A 17,288-nucleotide genomic window follows, 5' to 3' on the forward strand; every position below is an offset into this window, starting at 1 on the left:
CCACCCAGCTTTAAAAAATTTCTGGGTTGAGCACAGCCATTGTTAGGGCAATCCTGTCAGATATGGAATAGGGTTACCCTAGACAACACCCTTTAAAACACAAACCAGTGTAGGTAAATTTGCATACCCTGACAGGTTTCATCCCATTGAAAGTTTGTCGTTGCCGAGGGAGGAAACCAAAGTAGGCCATCTATTGAAAGCATGGATTTATCACTTGTGTAGTGATTTACTGATAGGTGTGCAAACCGGACTGCACATAATTAGAAATATGAGGAACTGAGAGCTTATTTAAGTTGAAATAGGGATTGTTTGGGTACCCATGGTTTCCCCTTGCCCCAGATAAATTGGAGAATCACACTCTGCATTATTCCTTAATAGTGGGAATTGAGATGGGAAGCAGATGAGAGGTAAAGAAAGCTGAGAAGGAGCATTATCTTTATCACTGAGCCATGAAATCTTGTATTTTTTTTTTTTCCAGGATTCCAAAAAGAATCTGGCCTGTTCGATTAGGGCTGGATAATTTGCCTAAATGTTTCATAGGAGGCAGTGACATATACTCTTAAATACAGCAATTTGAAAGGTTCCCATCTAAAAGGGAGGGACTTTTTTAAGCTATGTTACAATTCCATCGGACAAATTTTTGTTTAAAGTAGAACATTTATTACGGCTGATGTGGAGGCCAGACACCTCTCTAAAGGAAGCCAAGATTTTGGGTAGGTTGGGCAATTAGATAATTGGGTTTGTGATCAGCAATAGAGCTTCATCTGCAAGTAGACTATTTTTTTTATGGGAGCCAACTAGCTCTAAACCTTTAATATCCGGGCGATTACGGAAAACTAGAGCTAAGGGTTGAATGGAAAGCGCAAGTCTCAGAGGAGATAAATACTCCCCTGTCTAGTTACTCTTAAAATCCCAAACCTAGATGAATGGAATCCCAAATATTGAATAAATGATTAGTATATAGGGCATTGCATATATAAGGCTTCCAGCCAATAAAGTTTAGGCCAAAACCTCACTTTTGTAATACGAAGAACAGGTAGGGCCATAAAACCGTGTCAAATGCCTTTTTTTAATGCCCAGAGCAGGCAAAAAGGTCAGATTGCCTAATGTATCAGATGGATTTAGCCTATAGACAATGTTTCTTGACGCCTGGGGCTACAGCTGACCTGACCTTTACCAATAGGGCCAATATTACCCTTATTTAACCTGGTAGCCAAGACTTTTCTAAAATTTTGACATTGAGGTTCAATTGGGAAATTGGCCTGTAAGTGGACCAAGCAGTGGTATCCGTTTTGGTTTAGGGATCATACAAATTGCTGCAGGAAGAGTATCTCTTCCTAATCACATCCAGATAATATTTGATTAAAAAAACGTATATGTGGGGCCAAGGTATTAATAAATTTCGCATAATAGTGGGCCAAGAACCCATTTGGACCAGGATGTTTCTGAAGTTCAGGTGACTTTGATGGCCACCATAGTTTCAGCCATGGTGCTTCAAGTGCTGTGTGAAAAGTTTATAGTAACTGTGGCAGGTCAATTAAAGAGAAATATGCCTCCAATTCAAATATGCCTGGATCGCTATAAAGCTGGAGAAGATGTTTAAAGGGTTGCTGATCTTGTTGTTGGGGCCTAGTTTCAGCCTTTTTCGGCTGAAAAGTGGGTTTGGGCTTCTGTAATCTGTTAGCCTATTGAACCCCTTTGTTTTCTGTTTGTTTCTTGAATTTTGAGGTCAGGTCAGCTTTGTACTGATCCAATCAAGTAGCATACTTCAGTTGCAATTTAGCAAGGTCATTCGAGCTTTCTTGGGTTGGGAGGCTGACTGGAATGAACCTGCCCTGGATGACCAGTATATTCCATAATATATCTGGAGGTATAATATATATAATATGTCAGGAGTTCCTCCATTCCTTTTATTAGTTTAGTTGCCCTTCTCTGCACTCTCTCCAATTCAACTATGTTCTTTTTGTGAACTGGTGCCCAAAACTGGACTGCATAATCCAGATGTGGTCTGACCAATGCTTTGTACAGGGGCAGGATAATGTCTTCATCTCTGCAGTCTATTCCTCTTTTAATACAAGAAAGTAAAAATGTATTCCCCCTAGACAGTATGAGCATGAATGTTAGCTCTTAAGTGCATATTTTTACATTTATCTCTATTAACCGTCTGCTTGTAGATTATAGACATCCTGTATGTACATAATTCCATTACATACTTTGGTGTCACCTGCAAACACAGAAATGATACTTTTAATCCCAAACTCTATATAATTTTTAAAGATGTTACACAGTAAAGGTACCAACACTGAACCCTGGGGTACACCACTAATACCCTTAGACCATTCAGAGTATGAATCATTAATTACAACACTCTGAATGCGATCTTTAAGCGAGTTTTCTATCAATTTACAGATAGGTTTAGAAAAGTCAATCGACCCTAACTTGCATATTAACCGTCTGTGGGGTACAGTGTCAAATGCTCTCTAAGAACTTTCCAACTATGGTTGTTAAACTAACAGGTCTGTAGTTACCTGGTAATGACTTTGCTCCCTTTTTGAAGATAGCAACCACAATGACCTTACGCCAATCCATCGGTGATTTGCCAGTGACTAACGAGTCTTTATAAATTAGAAATAATGGCTTTGAAATACCAGAGCTCAGCTCTTTGAGGATATCCGTCTGAGCCATTGTGACTCATTTAAGGCAGTGACATTGCTATTATGAATTGGACTTGAGCTCTGCCATTTTCCTTTGTGTACACAGAGCTAAAAAAAAGTGTTAAGTAAACCTGCCTTGCCTTTATCCTGAGTTACCAACCCAGCGACATCCTTTAAGGGGCCTACATGCTCAGGTCTGATCTTTTTGCTATAAATATATTTTGAAAATTTTGGGGGGTTTGCCTTACTTTCCTTTGCAATCTTTCATTTTAAAGTTTTGCACATTTTATCTCCTTTTTACATATTTTGTTATATTCTTTATAGGTTACAAATGATGAAGGTTGATCCTTCATTTTTATATTTTTGGAATGCCCTTTTCTTGTTCCTTATAGCTTTTTTAACATCAGCTGTGAGCCACATAGGTTTGAATTTTAGCCTCTTAAACTTATTACCCACTGGAATATATTTTTCAGTTTGCTTTTGTAGAACAGACTTGAAACATTCCCATTTCTGTTCTGTGTTCTTTGAGGACAATATTGTCTCCCAGTCCAAGCCACAGAGGGCCGCCCCTAATAGAAAATTTGCTCTCCTAAAATTAAATGTTTTTATCTTTCCTGTTTTTGTTTCTTGTTTACAGCTTACATTAAATGAAATCATATTATGGTCACTGCTACCCAGATTCTCTTTTATTTGCATATATGTTATAAGCTCTGCAATGTTAGAAAGAACTAGGTCCAGCAGAGTACCATTTCTAAAAAAAAAAAAAAAAAGTGAAACAAGCTTAAAATCTTTTTATTAGCTTTTATTTCCATACACACAAATGCATTGGGATCATGGCACATTCAATTCCAAATCAAAACCTGAAGAAAAAAATGATCAAATTTCCATTATTTTTCTACAAAAAAGAGAAAAAGTTAATAGTTCACAGTCACAATATGGAGTTCAATTAATGAGGTGATATATTCTGTGAAAATAACAGATGTCAATTACTGCCCCGATTACGTCAATTATTCCCTTAAATGGAAAACCATCATTTAGTTGGATAGAAAAATTGCCAAAATGTCACAAACTCGGCCAGAGATCAGCTCCAAGGAAGGTCTAAGTTTACCTGTTAGTACAGTTACAATTAGATGTGTAATCAAAAAGGAGAAAGAAAGGAGGCTCTTTTTAATGCACCTAGGTTTTAGATTTGATGAAATAAAAATTGCACTTTATTGAGTTCAACATATCATTAAAAGCATAAAACCAAAAATAGATAAGTGATATGTATGTAACAATATAAAAGCAGACTTAGAAGGTTGTTCACAGTCAGAAAAATCCCACTTGTTAATGTAGATTGAGGAAAGGGTGTTATACCATAACTTATACCCGACGCGTTTCGCCCACAAGGGACTTCGTCAGGGGATATGTGAATAACACCTCTGGGACTATAGGGATCATACAAACATTTAAATAAATTAGAAAGTCAATAATAGTTGATTCAACAACATGGTACATAATGACATCATAATTATTAGATGAATTATTAAAATCCACTGTGTTATACTGTATATCAAAATGAATACAAAGAATTACATATTAGAAATGTACAAATCTAGGTTTCCAGTTGGAAAAAAAACAATTGAAATCAATTTGTTCTAGGGACTTAATGTCAAGATAATAAATGGTCAATAAACCTACAGAAGTACTGTGGTCTAGGTCCTTAAAGTTACTTGCATATAAATGTACAACCTTCTGTATTGCAAAGAAAAAAACTGATTGGAGTAACCTAAATTGATTGTTCCTCTCTCGCTCTCTGTTACAATTAGAATTGCTTATGGTAAAGCCAAGCTATTGGCACGAAACCCCTGCGAAGTCCCAATGTTGAAAACAATGATATTAAGAGGTTTCAGTTCGCGAAAAAACACATTGCCCCTGATTCATCAAGCAGAATCGGATTATCGGTCGCGCATTCGTATTCGCGATCCGAAATCGTACGCGATCGCGCTATTCAGCAACTGAAAAAGATCGCGGCCGGAGCCGCGCATCTCCGGCAGCTTTACACGGGCGAGCTTGTATTAAAAGTCACTGTACTTTCGCGCTTCCAGCGAGCGCGGATTTTATTGATGAATCAGGGGCATTGTGTCCTAAAGACAAATGGTGCAACATTTTGTGGACTCATTAAAACAAGAGTGTCTTTTTGGGTCCGTGTTTGTCAGACGACCTCCAAACACTAAATTCAAGCCACAGTCAACTATAAAGGCAGTGAAGCATGGTGGTGCAAGCATCATGATATAAGGATTTTCATACGATGGTGTTGGGCCTACCTAAATCATACCAGGGATCATAGATCAGTTTGAATACATGTAAATACTTGAAAAGGTCATGTTGCCTTATGGCAAAGAGGAAATGTTTTTGAAATAGGTATTTGAACAAGATAACAACCCCATACACAGCAGTAAATGAACAACGACATTGTTCCAGAACCAGCCCAATCCATGGACCTTAATCCAATAAAAAACCTTGGGGGATGACAAAAAATGCTGTTTCCGAGGCAAAACCAATAAATGCAGAAGAATTGTGGAATGTAGTACAATCATCTTGGACCTGTTCACAGGTGTAAGAAGTTGGTCGACTACATGCAACACAGATATGCAGCAGTTCTCAGTGGTTATGAAATGAAATATTCAGTGCTTCCAAGTAAAGCAAGTTTATACAGTGAATCTTTTGAGTTTATTAATGCAAACACTATTTTTCTAAACAGCCTTATGTTCCCTTTTTTACACTTTGTTAGGGACTACCATAAATTTGTTATATTTTAAATAGAATGTTGTTCACAGTGCATTTGTATGTATGGAAATAAAATTTATATTAATTTTTAAACACATTTATTCTGAAAACAACTGTGTGTATAATTTTATATTAAATTATATACCTTTTTTCTAAGAAAATGTTAAATCCAGATTGGAGCAGTTTTCTCCAAAATCCACTACTGATTATTTACTGAAAGGCATATATGTAAAACTGGAAAACAGATAAACATTTACCTAACATTTGAGGCACAAAAAATAGCTGTACATAAAATATATATTTATGAAATTATGATAATAGCTACCTGAAATACTGAAAAACATTAAAAGCTGAACTATTCAAATTTTTGTTTCTGTATTGATTTTAATAGGTTACACCTTCAAGCATTCCGTTGGAACTGCAAAGCTTGGAACCTTCTTTGGCTTCCCAGGCTTCACCTACTCGTGAACGATCCCCAGACGTTATCTCAAGTGCTTCTACTGCTGTGTCTCAAGATATTCCCGAGATTGCTTCCGAGACCCTGCAAAGAAGTTACCCAGCACCAATATCATTAGGCCTGACCCCTGAAGATACAGACACAAATCATGCACCAAGCATGAGCTCTGCAGCTTCTGCCCTACACCTTCTTTCAAATCATAACTGTAATGTACCAGAGCATGGGCACCAACCATTAGAAACTGGATCTTCTGGGGCTCAAGATGAAATGGTTAGTCATGAGACTGTGGTGGCAAGAAGCATTCAGGATAAAGTAGATGAATCCATATCCCAGCCTTGGCCTGCAGCACCCGACATAACAAGAGAGACCAGAAATAATTTAACTGAAAGGTAAGATATAGTTTTTGAGTTATCATAATGTTAACGGTTAACACAATGTGGATTTTAATTTCCAATACATATACAATGGTGCCTGGGATGGGGACAGATAAATAAATATAATTATGGTATCCACCCCTAAAAAATACAGTAACAGAATTTGTTTGGGACCAAATTGTGTTTGTTTTTGCCATAAATTCAATATTAGTTCACTTAGATAAATTAGATCAATATCCCTGCTGCATATCTGTCCCAAATAAAGGAGAGGCACCTCTTACAATGATGGATGATCAGGAACATTGTTGTATCCCAGATTAGATTTCTTTAAAATGTATAATAAAGGATCCATAACAGGTAGACAAAAATACCTAGGGAGGCTCCAAAAAATAAAAATGTTTTCTGTGCACAAATAGACATTAGTTAACAATTTAGTCTTACCAGTATGTGGACATAGTTGAGATCAAATTAGCCAAAAAATAGCTGACAACGGGAAAATCGATCCTATTAAATGGGATCACTTATCCAAATTTCAAAGATTCCGGGTGTAGATTAAACAATTCTTTGCCAAAGAAGCGGTCTATGAGGGCAGCAGCAGCAGTGGGCAGGATTGGAGATTGCTCCCACTTTAAATAGACCTAAAGACAATAAATTGGAAGCAGTATTGGATGATGACTAACTATAGTGTGTAGTTAACCATAATTAAAGGATCATTAAGGGACATACAAACAGAATGAACAAACAAATAGAATGAATGAATGTGTTAGTGGTTGGGGTTAATTTTTATGGGATAAGAGTAAATGTGCATAAGAGTAGTTGTCAAAAATATTGGTCAAATAGAAAGTAATAGTGAACTAGCAAGTGAGTCATGAATCCCAGTTGACTGTTAGTTTTATGGAAAAGTTGCATCTTTTACATCAGTAATAGAGGTATGTTACTAATATGTTTATATTTGGTTTAAGAGGTAATTATAATGCTTATGGTGAATGATAAAGATAATTGTAAAAAGATAACTTACAGCAATTCCCAATAAGGGAAGGATTATGGTAATGACGTAAAGTGGTAAAAAGACTTACCTGGATGGTATGAGTTCTGGGTAAAGGTTTTGAATAAAGGATGATCTCAAAGGAGACATTTAAATAATAATATAAAGTTAGATACTTGATTTCTACTACTACTCTCTTTGTATGCTACCTAATACAGATTGTGAAAAAATAAGAAAAAAATGGGTTTTATGTACACTTTTGTTATAATTTTGTAATCATTGTGCAAAAGTGCACTTTTGTGTTCTGTTTTCCTATTTTTCAGTGACCACGATGATGAAGTGGCCAGTTTGGCAACTGCAATAAACAGCTTTGGAGGAAAAGGGCAGAGTCCAAGGTTGCTTGTAAAGGAATGGCAAACCAGCATATCTTCAAATTCTTCACCCAGTTCTGGCATAAAATCTGTTAAAGATAACAAGTATGTTGAAAGTAATAAACATTGATGACAGTGATAGTTATGAATGTTTGTGTTGCATGGTATTTGTGCAGCTGTTGATCAAACCTGGATTTTTATTAGGATGACAAAAATGATATTTGTAATGTGTGAAGTCAGAAAATGGCATATACCTGTTAAGGAATTAAAAAGCAAAAGGGGGAGAGGTCTATTTTGTTGTGTTTTTTTGTTTTTTTTAATAATGCATTTTTTTTTTTTTTTTCAGGCACCTGATACAGACTTTCAAAGTTCCAGCACAACAGGTAAATCCTGAGTTAATATATGCATAAAACAGTTGTGTCTCTGTATATTCATTTTATCTTGGACTTGCATAAACAGTGGGTTCCCCATCTCAACGTCAAAGTAAATATTATAGTCGCCCCGTATATTTAATCAGTAGGATGAAAGAAGAACAAGACGGGGGTTTCGACTTTACAAATTATGTATTTGTAACACATATTCATACATATTTATACAGTATATAACAATATATATCACCAACTCAATTATAACAGCACAAGATGGTGATATTTTAGCCAGACATAATCATTTATTTCTTTTTATTTCTATATAACCAGTACTCAAACGCCGCATAATAATGCACACCAGAGGAAGCCAAACGTGGCGAAATGCGTCGGAAAATACTACACTGACACCGTCATTTTAAAGTATACGGTAGCGTGATTATGTCTACCTAAAATATCACCATCCTGTGCTGTTATAACAGAGTTGGGATATAAATTGGTATATACTGTATAAATATGTAAGAATGTGTTATAAATACATAATTAGTTTTTATAGTCTCAACCCCCATCTTTCTTTTCGCTCATCTTATCTTGGACTTGACTTTGTTGTCCACTGGTAGCAGCAGTCCTGATTATTTGCAGTGACACAATCAGGAAGCCTAGGCTAACACATTGGGGGTAAATCTTCTTTTGCTTGTATGTGCTGTGGCTCTGCTTGTTATCTGTGTTACACTCCCTTTGTTTCCCAAACAATGTTGAGAATCTTCAATGTTGTAACTTTATCCTACCTCTAACACCACCTAACATTTGCTACGAATATCCACAAAACACATATCACCATTTTCATTTTCCATAGTCATATTGATGCTTTACAAACAGTTACATCTAAAAAAGGCGCAATGACCACTACAATAAAATACATTTTGAGCAATCTTAGAGCCTTGGAAAAGAGGTGGATGTCACTCTGATTGGAAACTACAATCCCTTTTCTCTCACTCCATTAATCACCTAATCGCTTCTAATTCTTTTATTGTAATTTAGATATGAATACAGTGATTTGGGGGTTTTGTTTAGATTGATCAGTACACTCCTGAAAAATCTGGAACATAAGCATGTCCCAAACAGGACCTGCAAACTTAGACAGGATTTCTTTTAAGGTGTAGATGATGCTAACAAAAAAGAGATAAATACAAAACAACAAGGAACGTAAATCATTTTTGTATATTGTTAAGCACATAGAATATACCATGGGAGAAATAAATCATGTTTTTTCAGTTCAAATGAATTGAAATGAAAGTGAAATGGGATGGATATCACCCACAATAGAAAAAAAAACGAAAAGCACTGTACACAGGTACATTGGTTCCTAAAAAGTCTGTGAACCCTTTAAAATGTTTATATTTTTATAGGAATGTGACCTAAAACATTATCTGATTTCTAAAAAGTAGATTAAGTAAACATGAAACATAACCTAAAACATAACTTATTATACTTGGTCATGTACTTAATTAAAAAAAAATATAATTCAATACTGTATCTGCATATGGCAAAACTAATTGCATTCTTAGGATTATCTAAATAAATAAAAGTAAATTATCTAAATAAATTGAAAGTAGAATCAAAGTCTGATGTTTTTTTATTAGTGAGATGACAATCAGGTGTGAATGAGAACAGGATTCAGCAAAGCTTGATCAAACACGCAACACATTTGTGGGTGTATATCATGGTTTGAACCAGTGTTCCCCCCAGGAATAGGGCTAGAGGGAATCTAAAGGTGGGTCGAATTTTAGTGTTTCCAGTTGTTTGTATCATAGGTATCTTGGTGCTCATCTTTACTGAAGCTCTGTGACACTCTCTCTATGGCCCCGATTTATAAAACACATCTCCAAGGCTGGAGAGAATACACTTTTACCAGTCAACCTGGGTGATCCAGCAAACCTGGGATAGATTTCCTAAAAGTAATCTGCTATTTGTTAGCAAATGTTTCCAATCCTGGACCAGATCCATTTCAGGCTTCCTGGATCACCCATCTTCACTGATGAAAGTGTATCCTTTCCAGCCTTGGAGAACTTCTAAACTAAATCAGGAACAATATGTTTTAAAGCCAGCATCTTGTCAGTTCCGCTCCTAGAAAATTTGGATTGGAAAAAATTACTAAATCTCTAAAGAGTTTGGATGCCGCCAATCAAAAGTCAGACTGATTGCATATAAACTGAGAAAATGCAAGACCATTTTTACCCTACCCAGAACTGGTCAGTGATCAAAGGCAACTCTAGCTGCAAGGCATGTAAGAAGTCTAGGAGGTTAGAAAAGAACCAAATTCTATTCAACTGAATATTCAGTGTTCTCCCCAGAAATTTTTTTCAGCCGAGTGGGGGATAAGCTGTAGCTGTGTGGCCAAAAGTGGGGCATGGCGAAATAGCACATTTAGTGTTCCCAGTAGTTTATGCCAAAGGTATTCAGTAAACCCTAATATGGTGTCAATGTTCTGCTTACCCCAATACTTTGTTCCAACTTTCTAATGCCTGCCTCGTTAGTATATCCAATTTTTACATCCTTTGTATTATGCCCCAACTCTCCAGTGCTGTGTATTGTGGCCCAACTTCCTATTGTTCTAAGTTTTATGAGTGTAATCCCTTGTAGTACTGTAAAAGTATGATGAATGTTGTGTAACAGTGTAGGCTTAGTTCACATTAACAGCAAAAAACTACCATTTACTGCTCCTGAGTGACTACTGGCAACTGCTAGGCACCTGGGATTGGTAGCAGGCGGTAAGTGATAGGCACCTGGGATTGGTAATGGGTGGCGATAACTGCTTGGCTTTTTCAGACCTAGCAGTTTTTCAAGCAGCAGTGTTTCCTGGCGTGAGGAAGGGTAAATGCAGCAAATGCAATCCTACTGCCAATGTTAATTCAACCTTTACTTTAGATGTGCCCCTGAGGCTGTGAACTTTTTTGAAAACAATTTTTTTCACTTGAGCCGTTCACAAAATAAGCACAGCTGGTCCCACACTGGCTCAGCATCCCTCTTTTTTTCTGATGCTCGCTGTTACGTCCAGCGCCGCCTTGCACTGTGCATGCATGAGATTGAGCACTTTTTTTTCCCAGTATAGAAAAGACACAAATATCCCAGGAGGTTGCCGTTTTTCTCTTCTTCAGTTTTTATATTTGTGGCAGTGAAGACTGAAGGGGAGAAGTCCTCCCCAAAAAAAGTATAAAAACAAATTTTCCTATAATATGAAAGGAAAAATTACTATTTTATGATATTAAAAATGTGGTAATGCTTTAATAGCATCATGTCTGTGATAGCAGATGGGGGCAGGACAGCCAGTGCCCCTCTCATCACTGCCTATTTCTAAAAAAAAAAAAAAAAAAAGAAAAAAATTTGCCTATGAAATTTACGCAGCGTGTAATGACTACGTCAGCAGTGCAGTGTTATAGCTGCGGGTGTAAAAGCCTAACAACTCACTGTGATCAAACCTTCATAGATCCTAAACCGTTGGTGGTAATGACTTAAAATTTTTAGGGTACACAGGGGACCGTCATAGCTACTGTTAACCAATTACAATAAATAGTGGTCACAAGTTTAAAACTTGTGAAAATTGAACATTGGGGTTGCTGTTTTAAAAAAGAGTATGTCTAAAAGCCCAAAATTGAAACTGCAAATTGTGGATCCCCGGGTCCACTTACATAGTAAGAAACATTGGCGTGGGGCTCCTAAATTTATACATACTTTTCACTGAAGTATAATTGTCATACTATTCTACCCTGTCTGCTTCTTTATCTTGAACCCTAATTTCTCCTAAACAAAGAGGTGCAGGGTAACAAAAATTAAGGTGCAAGTGAGGGACACCTGTGACGAACACTCCCCAAACCTTCATCACCATAGCATCATTACAATGTAAAAAAATCTGTCCATCAAAATGCACCTCCCTATTGCACATGTCTGTACCCTTCCAGTACAGGGTAGTGTAGATTGACATATTTGTAACAAGTAGGTATACATTTAAGCGCCCTGTCAAGGAAAAATGTATCTATTTCTAAGAAATGTAGGCTGTTAGGGTCGTATTACGATTGTTAGAAAACAGACACAGATTCCAATATATCTATAGAGTTGCTGTTTTGATCTATTTAGAGAAAATGGTGTTTTATTAATACAACATTCAGTAGGCGGTACAGAAAAATAATGAAAAGGTGAAGTAAACAGCGATCCTTTAGGAATCCAGAGTCATTGATGGCCCTAAACAATGCTAGGCCCTGATATGCAGGCAATCTCCTCTCACGCCCCAGTTTTAGTTACTTTGTCATTGTTACTTTTTTACACTTTGGTTAACCACCTGGGCGGTTACCCCGAACCTGGTTTAGGGGTAGCTAAAAATAAAAACAAGCGTTACAGTGCAATCTGATTGTCATACAACATTGTATAACAATCGGATTATAACTGAAAAAAAAACACTTACCTTGTCCCCGCAGCTCCTCCGGAGACATCTTCTCTCTTCTATCTTCTCTCAGCGTGTGCAGTGACAATTTATTAAATTTTGGACATATTTGGGTGAGTTATGCCTAAGAATTATAGCCTACAATGCAAAACCCTCGGTGATTCCTGATGTCACTGCATACGCCCGTCGATGGGGGTCGTAGCAGAAAATTCAAATATTTTGTACTAGATTCAATACAAAGTCCTGTATCTAATCCAATACAAAATAATACAAAATATATTTATGTGGTTTTGTCTGTAGGTATGTGACGATGGACCACACTGTTTTAAAATTTACCACACTAGGAAGGTGATTTAGAAAAATATAGTACTATACAGTATACCGAATTATTGCATTTTCAGTATTTTTTTATTTATTTATGCATTATTGCTTGTGTTTTTTATTTAATTTTTAATTCTAAGTTAATTTTTTTTTTACATGATTGTGTGTTTCAAACTTTATTATTTTCAGGATATCTTCTAGACCCTTGTTCAGACATATTTCTGTAAGTTACAGGTCTACAATTTAAAAAAATAAATTTCATGAAAAACAGTGTACCGCTTTTGGTACAGAAATCCAGTGAAACGCCCAGGAGGTTAATAAAACACAAAAGAAACTTAATGATATTTACAGGACAACCACCCCTCCTCACAATGCAGTGAGCTTTCCTGATATTTGTCATTGATGATGCTGATACAAAATGGAGGCGGTGACAAAATCATTTTCCTTCTCAGGCTCCACCCCAATGCAGTTTAGGACTCCTAGACATACTTAAATTTGTGACCCCCATATATTTACATTCTTTAAAGTTAAAGTTTTACTAGTAGCGAAGAGAGTACCCTGTGCACCCTGAAAATGTTAAGCTGTTACGACATAAAAATTTAAGAGATATGAAGGTTTATACACAGTTGAGTTGTAAGGCTGCAAAATTTGACCTGCAGCATTCTCACACACACAGCTATCACAGTTCTTCTGCCCATTACATCATTACACACACTCACTTGAGCTGATACATTTTAGAAGCAGCTTTTTTTTTTTTTATTAATAGAAATCCCAGCTAGTGTGATCAGATATGGGGCAGGACTACCTGTGTCCCTCTCCCATCAAGGTTGAATTGTGTACTGTGCTCCCCCGCCCACCTCCTATCGTCTGCTGAAATCTTCTGTTCAGAGGATTAGAACTGCGGATGAGGGGACGGTGGGGGAGACACAGCAGCCGGACGCAGTAGATAGCTAAAACCTTCTGGGGAGGACTATGATATTGTTGTTCATGAGTTCATCACCATCAGGAGATTACTGAACAACAATGGTAAGTATGCCAGATTAGAAGGGGTGTGTTTAAAAAAAGTAAAGCTGAAAATCCTTCTAATGGCTTTTATTTTCATACACGCAAATGCACTGGGAGAACACTACACCTTGTATTCCAAATCAAAACATGAAATGTTTTTCTACAATATCAAATGTGTTGTTTTCTTTTTCACAAATTGATGAAAAGGTTATATTGGCTGTTCATAAAAAAGTGTATTTTCTGCATGGTTTTATTTACAAACTCAAACATTCACTATATTATATAAACAGAAAAATGTTTCATGATTTTACTTTCCTTTGAATCCGTTAACTAATATTTAGTTTTATAACCACTGTTTCTTAGAACTGCTGCACATCTGTGTTGCATGGAGTCTATCAAGTTTTGGCACCTGTACACAGGTATTTCAGCCCAGGATGATTAGACTACATTCCACAATTCTTCTGCATTTTTGATGTTGCCCCTACAAGTTTTCTATTGAATTAAGGTCTGGGGATTTAGCTAGCCACTCATTAATATCAACTTACTGGGTCTGGAACCAAGGCTTTGCTCGCTTACTGGAGTGTTTGGGTTCATTTAATCTCATTTAAGATCATTTAAGCTGAGCATCATATCATTTTCTGCACTTCTTCATATGTGTCCCCTCTCTTATAAACCTTGTTTTCAAAGTACAATGTTCTTTGAACAATGCCTGGAACAACCCAATCTTCTCAGATTTTTAGACAGAAATGCACTATAACTAGCAGGTACAACATTTGCTCCCTTTTTGTTCCTAAATAGGGGCTATAATTGACAGAATGAATTACCTTTTTTGATTGATTTCTACACTGCTAATATTTTTAACCAATCCTTTCAGTTATTGAACCAGGTACACAGAACTGGCAGCATGCATGTTGGGTCTGTTGGTTTTCTGTTACTCTATTACATCTACTAATAAATTATTTCTACCAACAACCTGACTGATTGGGTTAGTGATGTGGGACTGCTATTATTCTGAACAAAACTGTATATAAATGTGTGTGTACACACACACACACACACACACACACACACACTCTGGCTTTAGTAAGTATTTAGACCCCCTTCACTTTTACATTTTTTTCTCTTGCAGGTTGATGGTACAATCACTCTGTTTGTTTTTTCATTAATCTACACTAAGCACCCCATAATGACAAAGTGGAATCAAAATTTAGGATAATGTAATACAATTAATAAAAAGGAATACCTGAAATATAACATTTACAGTATTATATATATAATAGTGTTTATAGTATAGTATATACCCTTTAATTAGTACTCAGTTTAACCACCTGAGCGTTACACTGAGGTCTAGATTTCTGTACCAAAAGTGATCCACTGTTTTTCATGAATTTTTTTTTTTTAAATTGTAGACCTGTAACTTACAGAAATATGTCCGAACAAGGGTTCTAGTAGATATTATGAATATAAAAAATGTTTGAAACACACAATCATTTAAAAAAAAAATTTGAATTTCCAAGTTATTTACTTTTATTTATTTTTTTTTGTATTTTTGTATTGGATTGGATGCGGGAGTTTTGTATTCAATCCAATACAAAATGACAGTTTGAATTTACCAATTACACACTTTGTATTTATTTGAATTATTTTGTATTGGATTGGATACAGGAGTTTGTATTGAATCCAATACAAAATGAATGAATGAGTTTGAATTTGAATTTCCCGCACACACGCCGACGTCATCACGCACGCAGGGAAGCCGTCCGGCTATTTTTTTCTCAGCCGGACGGCTTCTCGCTTCAGAAGACACCCGGCACTAGATGAAGAAGGATCAGCGGGACCAGGTAAGAAGCCGACCGGCATCTTATGTTCCGCTGGCCAGTATCTTGTGTTCCGCTGGCCGGCATCTTGTGTTCCGCCGGGCGGCGGAACAAAAGATGCCGGGCGGCGGAACAAAAGATGCCGGCCAGCATCTTACCGGTCCCGCTGGCACCCGACGCTGGAGAGGGAGACCGACGGACGACGATGGACGGAGGACGACGCTGGAATACGAAAACGACGCTGGATGAGCACAGCGGGACCAGGTAAGTATGGATGCGACAAAAATATGGGGTTAACCATCCTAGCCTTTTTTTTTTGCCCGTACGAAGGTCAGGCTTAACGGCTAGGTGGTTAAGGAGCTTTGGTAGCAGTTATAGCATCAAGTATTTATGGGTATGATGCAACAAGCTTTGCATACCTGGAGTGGGGTATTTTATGCAATTTTTCTTTGCAAATTCTGCCTCAGTAAGGTTGGATGGAACCATCGGTAGACAACCATTTTCAGGTCTCTTTAGAGTTGTTCACTCGGGTTACAGCTGGGCCATTCCTTTGTTGGCTTCTCTGTGTGCTTTTGGTCATTTTCACATTGAGAAATGTGACCCATTGGCCCAGTCGAAAGTATTTAGCACTGTGGAACAGGTTTTCATTGAGGATATCTCTGTACTTTGCTCCAATCGGCTTTCCCTCAACCCTAACTAGTCCCCCATTCCCTTTTGTTGAAAAACACCCTCACAGCATGATGTTGCCACCGCCATGTTTCAGTGTTGGGAAGTTATTTGGCAGATGAGGACCAGTGCCTGGTCTCCTCCATATAAAACAATTCAATCTTGTTCCTCACAGTCTGAAATTTTTTGCAAATTCCAAAGAAGGGAGAGACTTCTTTTTAGCCACTCTATCAAAAAGCCCAGGTTGGAGGAGGTCAAGATAAATGTGAGATATCTATTTAAATTTATAAAGTTCTTGCAAATGGTCTTGGCTATGTGTTATAAAAATTATATTTCAGTTTTTACTTTTTAATACATTTACAAAATTGTGTAAAATTATGTATTCACTTTGTTATTATGGGGTACTGAGTGTAGATTAATGAGAAAAAAAGAGTTAAAACGATTGTAGCTTCAGGCTGCATTGAAGGTACAAGTGAAGTGGCTTTTTTGTGGCTTCAATTGTAACAATTTCTGAAATTTAAAACTTCAAACTTCATCCTTCCGTAACCTTTTAAAACAGTGGCATACACTGACACTGTATATATTTAGTTATAGTTTTCATTTGCCTATTTGTCTGTATTCTTGTTTTTCTCTGCTTTATTATATATATCATTGCATCTTCCTGGTAAAGTGTTATAGTTGTGTCACTACCATTACAAATATTTCCTGTACCACTGTCTGAATCAGAAGAGAGGTTTCCCTACTTGTTAAGATGACCATGACTGATCATTGCATTGAACTTGAAGTACCCGTGTTTCCCCGAAAATAAGACACTGTCTTATATTTTTTTTGGCTCCCAAAAACACACTAGGTCTTATTTTCGTTTACAAAATAGTGCTAGGTCTTACTTTCGGGGTAGGTCTTATTTTCGGGGAAACAGGCTATGTAGTGCAAGATTTTGCCTAATAAGTACATTTCCACATTTGCATTACTCTTAATATTTTGACCTTAACACTCATTTTTACAGTAGTCTGATAAATTCCAACAACAAGGGGTGCCTTGTTGTCCCTTTGTCAGGGGTATTACT

General features: G+C 36.8%; 1 protein-coding gene across 1 annotated transcript in view; it reads left to right on the top strand.

Moving 5' to 3' along the window:
- The window catches only part of EDC4 (enhancer of mRNA decapping 4), a 256,361-nt gene that overhangs the window by 159,706 nt on the left and 79,367 nt on the right, over window positions 1-17,288 (top strand). The window contains exons 19-21 of the mRNA XM_072423087.1: window positions 5,815-6,269; window positions 7,563-7,715; window positions 7,957-7,993. Coding sequence (XP_072279188.1) covers window positions 5,815-6,269; window positions 7,563-7,715; window positions 7,957-7,993 — 645 coding nt within the window. The remainder of the gene's footprint in view (window positions 1-5,814; window positions 6,270-7,562; window positions 7,716-7,956; window positions 7,994-17,288) is intronic.

This window comes from Pyxicephalus adspersus, chromosome 9 (genome assembly GCF_032062135.1).
Source record: "Pyxicephalus adspersus chromosome 9, UCB_Pads_2.0, whole genome shotgun sequence".
Lineage (NCBI taxonomy): Eukaryota > Metazoa > Chordata > Amphibia > Anura > Pyxicephalidae > Pyxicephalus > Pyxicephalus adspersus.